General features: G+C 49.4%; 1 protein-coding gene across 4 annotated transcripts; it reads left to right on the forward strand.

Annotated features, from left to right (window-relative positions):
* The first annotated feature begins 685 nt into the window (after nt 1-685).
* LOC104317814 (leukotriene C4 synthase) lies at nt 686-5,274 on the forward strand. Of its 4 annotated transcripts, XM_069772388.1 has the most exons (7): nt 686-809; nt 1,662-1,736; nt 2,544-2,643; nt 3,718-3,788; nt 4,023-4,104; nt 4,544-4,680; nt 4,813-5,274. In XM_069772388.1, exons 2-7 carry the CDS (start codon nt 1,679-1,681, stop codon nt 4,914-4,916), a joined length of 552 nt encoding a protein of 183 aa, XP_069628489.1. In that variant the 5' UTR covers nt 686-809; nt 1,662-1,678; the 3' UTR covers nt 4,917-5,274. The 4 variants fall into 4 exon arrangements, 3 of the variants coding, with proteins under 3 accessions (XP_069628489.1, XP_069628490.1, XP_009917094.1); XR_011322409.1 differs by lacking the exon at nt 686-809 and having other exon boundaries at nt 1,328-1,736; nt 4,494-4,680; XM_069772389.1 differs by lacking the exon at nt 686-809 and having other exon boundaries at nt 1,328-1,736; nt 4,544-5,274.
* The last annotated feature ends 1,301 nt before the right edge of the window (nt 5,275-6,575 follow it).

A 6,575-nucleotide genomic window follows, 5' to 3' on the forward strand; every position in this document is an offset into this window, starting at 1 on the left:
ATTATATTTCGACTAGGCTAGATGATACTAGGAGTATTTTGCATCTAATGATGATCTGGGGAGTGGGAGTGCTCTATGGCTGCCTTTACAGCTCCTCCTGGCTCAGGTTTCCTTACACATATTTGACACTTGACACAGGTTACGCTGCACTGTCATCTGACGGAGGTGTAAACTCGTATCTTTTTTGTTCAGTTGCTTTGCTTTGTATTTTCTTTGCTAGCGTGCTGTAATCAGACAGGAGCAGAAGGAAATCAAACATCATTAAGCACGGGGAGACCTCTGCCCTTTTTGAGCTTACACAGGAAAGTCTTCATTTCTTTGACAGCTAAATGGGAGAAAACGAAACACAATGTTCCTCGTATTTCTAAACAGTCGCTGGAATGAAAAAGGATCAATTCTGAGATGAAGGAATTATTCTTAAAGCTGGTGCTTGACAAACAGTGGTGTCTGTGTTTGATATTTGGAGAAATACTAGGCTGGGACATTGTTATAGCCTCTTCGGGTGCCTTTATCCCTCCCTTACAGAGAGGCAGAAAACCGGAACCAGTTTATTGCTTCTTCCGAAGTCTATCAAGGACATTAGGCATAAAATGTAATTTCTGTAAACTGCTTTAATCTGATCTTATTTTCCATAATAGTGACATTTAACAATCACTTTGTCTTAACTCGTCCCTGGTCCGAAGGGAAAATTCTTCGAATGCAGGGAGAGGAAGGAAGCAAAGCCAGCAGGTTCAGCAGCTCGCAGCCATGCCAGCTTTGCGCTCTTAGACAGGAATTAGCTGAGTGGGTCTACCCTGACACGTGAAAACGTAATTTTCCTTTTTGCTATATCCTGATGAATTCTGCAGGTTTTTACCCACACAGAACTCTCTCTGGTGTTTACGATGTGAGTTAATTTGGCTGAGGATTGATCAGAAGCCTTAAATGCACAGCTCCCAGCCTTTCCAGTACGAGGGCAGGCTCTGAAACCCTCTTGGTGTCTGACAGTCATTCCGCAGGTCCCATCCCAATATAAAGTATCACTGTGCAAGACAGATCTGTACCATTTATACTTTATCACATCCTGTCTTAACGTTGCAGTGGGTTTTTTACTTGGGGGCTTTATTCGATGCTGTCTCAGTGTCATGTCCAGAAGTCGTGCTCTGTGCCCAACGCGTGCTTTCCAGAGCCTGTGCACGCAGTGATACGTGCCATGAATCGCTGCCTGTCCTGATGCTCAAGAGGTGCAGAACAGCCCAAGCGGGGCTGTGGTTCCTCATGGAACATCAGCAAGAGGGACGTGCCCTGGCCTTGGTTAGGAGTGGTTTTAAACCAGATGCCCCAGGGGGAGACGAGTTTTGTCCCCCCATTCAATTCCCAGTTCTCCTCTCTTACCTCTCAAATGTTCACTCTCTGCTGGGTTTTCCCACTTCCTCATAAGTCATTCCTGGAAAAGGGAGGGTGGGAACGGAAAGACGCCATTAGACCTCTCTCCGATGATTTATATTTCCATGGTGCATACAGTAACAGGCAAGCCAGACTCCTCCTGGGTTTAAGCACCACATACAAATCTTCCCTGTTCAATTAAAGCAAACCTATGCTGCCAGCTACCACCGCTGACTGACACATCGGCAAGGACTAAACCTGGCCAGAGGAGCTTCTGATCAAGAAAGATTTTCTAGGGTCTGGAAGAATCAATATGTTGGATCAGATTCACCTGCTGGCTGCCGTGACAGTCCTGGGAGTCCTGGAGCAAGGTAGGGACCATCGGATACACATGTCCAAATACCTGCTGGGTCAGTCTACTGTACCTCCAGGGATTTCCTTTCACTTCAGATTTCCTTTCTGCTGTTGCACTGGTGCTTCCCCGCTTTTCAGACAGCAGACTGATATCTTGTCTGGGTTTTGAAAACTATTCAACAAAACGAGTGCCTGGGAAGCCCTTCCTCTGAACTGACCTACCTCCTCAGTTCAGAAATTTCTTGGTAGATGTTCTCCTCTGCAAACATGTAGAATTCTTTGAAAAATGTATTTACAGCAGTTCCTTAAGTTCATGTAGATGTTAGCATACAAAGAGCACTGCCGTGCAGAAAGGTGGAAGAACGGGCTGTGGTGGGTCACACAGAACATCTCCCAGCCGTGGTTCCACATTGCATGACAATTTAATTCAGTGTCTGGGTGGCTTATCTGTGGCATCAGTTCCCTCCCTACTCAGCTATCAGGATTTAGAAGGGCAAAAAATTAAAGATTGAAAAAACCTTAAAATTGGCAGTAACAAAGTGCATCTGAACTGTGTAACAATTTCTGGAGATAATAGATCATCTGTTAATTACGCAAGAGAGAAAGCAGATATCTGCTGGTGGTACGTGACTGCATAGTCCTCCCTTCACCGTTGCACTGGGTCATTCCTTTTCCTTGTCTGAAACTTAATCTGGGATCTTCATCCAGCTTTCTCTGCTATGCAGGAGTGTAAGGTTAGGAGAAGACCACAGACCTTTTGCCCTCACCTCTGGCAGTCTCCAGCAGAGGACTGACCACTGCTACTTTTCTCTCTTTTGCTGCAGCCTACTTCTTGCTCCAGGTGATCTATGCCAGGAGGGTGTTTGGCATTTCTCCTCCAAAGATCTCAGGCCCACCTGAATTTGAAAGGATCTTTCGAGCACAGTAAGAAACTCCTCTGACAAGATGCTTTCCCGGTCTCATGTCTAGCAGCACTGCCCCTCCCCTGCTTTGCCATTTATTTCTCGGGACTGTAATTCAGCAGTTACTCACCTCCCTTGGGGGTAAATTAATGAGCTTAAGAGTCAGCATTGAGACTGTTGGCTCACCAGTCCTAAACACACCAGCCGTTGCTGACAGAAACCACACAGAAATCTCTGCTGTAGAGCGTAGGGCTGCTAAAGACAAAGTTGTGGGTGCCTGAGCCTTAGGATGGTTTTAGCCAAGCGGTGTCAAAGCCTTGGGCAGCTTCAGCCCTGCTCTGAACCCTGCTCACTGGGAAGGACAAGATCCCAGAGAGATCTCAGCTGAGGCTGGTACGAGGATAGTGACAATCCAGCATCTCTGCTGTGACTTCTGTGCTAGGGCTGCAGCGGGGAGGGAAGCAGAGAGGGAGGAAGCGTCCACTTTTGCTGTAGCTGAGCACTGAAAAAAAGCAACTGGGCAGCAGGAGCAGGATGCCCTCAGCCATCCCCTTCTCTGCTCCTTTGCCAGCCTAGACTCAGCCTCATCCAGCATCTCTTTGTCCTACTACTTTGTCTTTGGGGGGAAAAGGGCATGGCGTACAAAGAATCCAAACAGCTAAGTGCTCCCTCCCACTCCTGCACGAAGCCCAAGCTGTTCTGGCCTTATCTGCTTAAGATGCACTTCATCCTCAATATGTCTGCAGCCTGCTGGGGCAGACCTTCCATGCAGCTTTGGGGGCTTCTACAGCAGGGTTTGAGCTGTAGCACTCGGGAATGGGCAGTCGGGGTGGTCCACAGAGCCTTTCTGTGCATGGTCTGATCTGGGCATCTTGTACTTAATTTCTTGTGCCCTGGAGACCCTGTTCCTTCCACTGTTTAATTCCTGTGAATAAAGGTGGGACAGAACTGCAGGGAAAGGTGCAAGCCTTGGATGCTTTTTATGGTGATATCAGCTCTAAAAAGCAACAGCCTCCAGCCCCTGGAAACTGCTAGGGGGAAGCAAAAAAGGAAGATCTTCCTTTCCCTTGTTTATGACCTTCCTCTTTCCTGCTAGGGTGAACTCCTCTGAGTACTTTCCCATTTTCCTGGCGCTTCTGTGGCAGGCTGGACTCTTCTTCCATCAAGGTGAGAATAGCCCGTTACCTGGTTTGTCACTGGATCTGTTCCCCTGAGTGCTTGCTCAGTCCTCAGGTCCTGCTCACCTTCTGAACAATAAAACAGGCAATAATTCTGTCTCTGATGGGAGGGTAGAACCAGAGGACACAAAGCCTCTATTCCTTCACTTTGGGCTACCTGCTTGGCTCAAAGTAGCTCTAAAAAGCCTTTGGAGATGGTCACTGTCATCTCTCTCAACTGCAGGTCTGGCTGCAGCCTTGGGTCTGCTCTATCTCTACGCCCGCTACTGCTACTTCATGGGATACAGGGCATCGTCCTCAAAAAGGTAAACACCTCTGCCAGCCTGGAGTACGTGATAACCCCTGGGGGTTTGCATTTGGGAACATAATGTGCTTTGGGGAAGCTCAGGACTCCCTCTGGCTGCTTCAGGGTCCCTGCATGGCTCAGCCTTGCTGAGCTCTCCCCGGGGCATAACGTGGGCATGGGTACGGGGCTGGGGCCAGAGACACAGGTACGGGGCAAGGCTGGAGCTGCCCCGAGCTCTTGCGGGTGCGTGTGTGCTCCCTCGAGGTGGGAGCAGGGCACAGGGCCCCATGTAGGGGACAGGGGACAGCCAGGGGCTGCCTTTCCGCCGCCCTTCTCCAAGGAGGAAGGGATTGTTCCCGGGCGAGAGCAGCAATGCTCGGTCTTAGCAGGGTCCCTCTCCTCCACCAGGCTCGCCCCGATATACTTTAGCACTGGAGTTCTCTGGATTCTCATTGCAGCATCAGCCCTGGGCATCTTGCATTTCTTCCTCTTTCACTACGTGGGGCTGAACGTCCTTCGGCTTCTCACAGCGTGACCTGCTCCTCTGTCCCTCATCGGTGTCCTTGCCTTCGAGTCCTGCTCCCTCCTGCCCATGGTAACAGACTGGCTGTACTTAATACAGCTAAGCAACTAATCCACCGTCACCTGAGTTTTTAACACCTCCCTCCCTGCTGCCCAGCACCGGCATGAACTGCTGAGCTCTTCAGGAGGTATTTTTCCCCCACAGCACTCTTTGTGCCAAGTGCTCCATACCTGGCAGCTCCATCATGCCTGATGCAGAAACAGCAATGCTTCAAAACAAGGAGAATTTTAGGAAAACTGGACACATAAAAGCAAATTCATCTCAGCATGAGCTTCCCAGTGAATTGCCACGTGCTCCCCTTCCTCCAGCAGCTCTGCCTTCAGCCCAGGCACCAAACATGGGTTCATGGCAGTTTTCCAAGGCCCACGCCTAAGAAAGGCATTTGAAACCAGATGTGGGCTGGGGCATAACAAGAGTCAAGGGGTAAACAGGAGTAGCCATCAACATGTTGTGTGAAAGTCTATTAGTGCCCTTGTAATGGTTATCAGCCATTGCCCTTGGACAATATTGTAAATCAGACTGCGCAAACTCATAACCACTACTGCATGTATAACTTTGAATACTGCTGAGCGACAACGTGCACAAATAAAAAGGCACTGAGCTTGCTGTGCTGGGTGTCTCCTTGTGGGTCTGCAACTAGCAGAGAACAAAAACACGGGTGTTTAAACACAAGGTGGCTGCCTCGGTTTCCCTGCCGTGCAGCGTAACGCAGCCTGCAACCCTCTGTCCCATGGGAGAAGAGCTCTGAGTAGGGAGAATCTGATTTTCAGAGGTGCCGAGCTCCCAGATTGGGGGCCAAGCGGCTCACACCAAACAGTGGTCCCTGCTGGGTGGTTTGCCTGGTGCTCGGGTCCCCATCTGGGCTTGGCCAAGATTTTCACGGGAGCCCAGCGTTCACAACATTGATGCTTTTGGCCACTGGTCCGCTCTTGTTAGTGACACAGCTCAGAAAACACCAGCAGCGCTCCGTGCCATTGTCACAGGGGGATTTCACATCAAACCTGGAGAGTGAAAATAACTGCATTAACATGCTGCCAGCCTAACCACACTTTAAAGCCTGCTGTCCACCCCTCCTTTCCCCAGAAGTAGGCATATCTAGATTGTAAGAATAAAAGGCAGGGTTTTTTTTGAAGAAGTGATTAATTTTTCACATTGTTTCATTTCCTTCCCCGCATTTTAAATGGGCTTATCCCGCAAAGTCCCCAGTCTGTTTCCTGTTCGGGCTCTCCTGCCTGGGAGTCATGCTGCTGCATTGAAGTCGGCAAACACTGCAGGGAAAGCCTTAAATCCAAACAAAAATAACTGTACAGCACTTGCTGCTGCAAAGTTTTCAGTGCAGCAGGGCCCCATAATCACACAAACCCCTGGGTGTCACAGCAAGGTAAACAACAACAAAATAACTTCTTTTCTAGCAGCTTTGCTAAAACGCTTTGGAAAAGGCTGAGCATCATTTAACACCAGCTGTGCCTTAGCAAGGCCAGGGAGGAACAGACATGCCACCTGCCCCCAGTGAGATTTTACTTAGCCTTTACATTAACATGTCCCACCATCTCCTGAAGTTAATTCTCTGTCCCCACCTTTTTACCTGCATTTTACCAGTCACCTCCCAGAGGGTTAATACAGAAGGACCAGCCCCAGCTGCCAGTGCAGGTCCTGGCTCCGTCTCAAAGCCCTGCTGTCTTGGGTTAGTCCAAGTGGGTGCTCACTGGTTCTGCAGACACAATCTCCATCTTTTACCCTGCAACCACTTTTCTAACCCTATTGTATCAGCCTGGAGCCACTACCACCACCTCAGCCCTGCTTATCTCAGCTCTCTGTGTGTGACAGGGCTGCAGAATGACTCAGAGGAGGGAAGTTAATGATTCAGCAGCGAGGCTGTGGCGAGCCAGCTTCTCCCCTTGGAGGCA

The sequence above is a fragment of the Haliaeetus albicilla genome, chromosome 27 (assembly GCF_947461875.1).
Source record: "Haliaeetus albicilla chromosome 27, bHalAlb1.1, whole genome shotgun sequence".
Lineage (NCBI taxonomy): Eukaryota > Metazoa > Chordata > Aves > Accipitriformes > Accipitridae > Haliaeetus > Haliaeetus albicilla.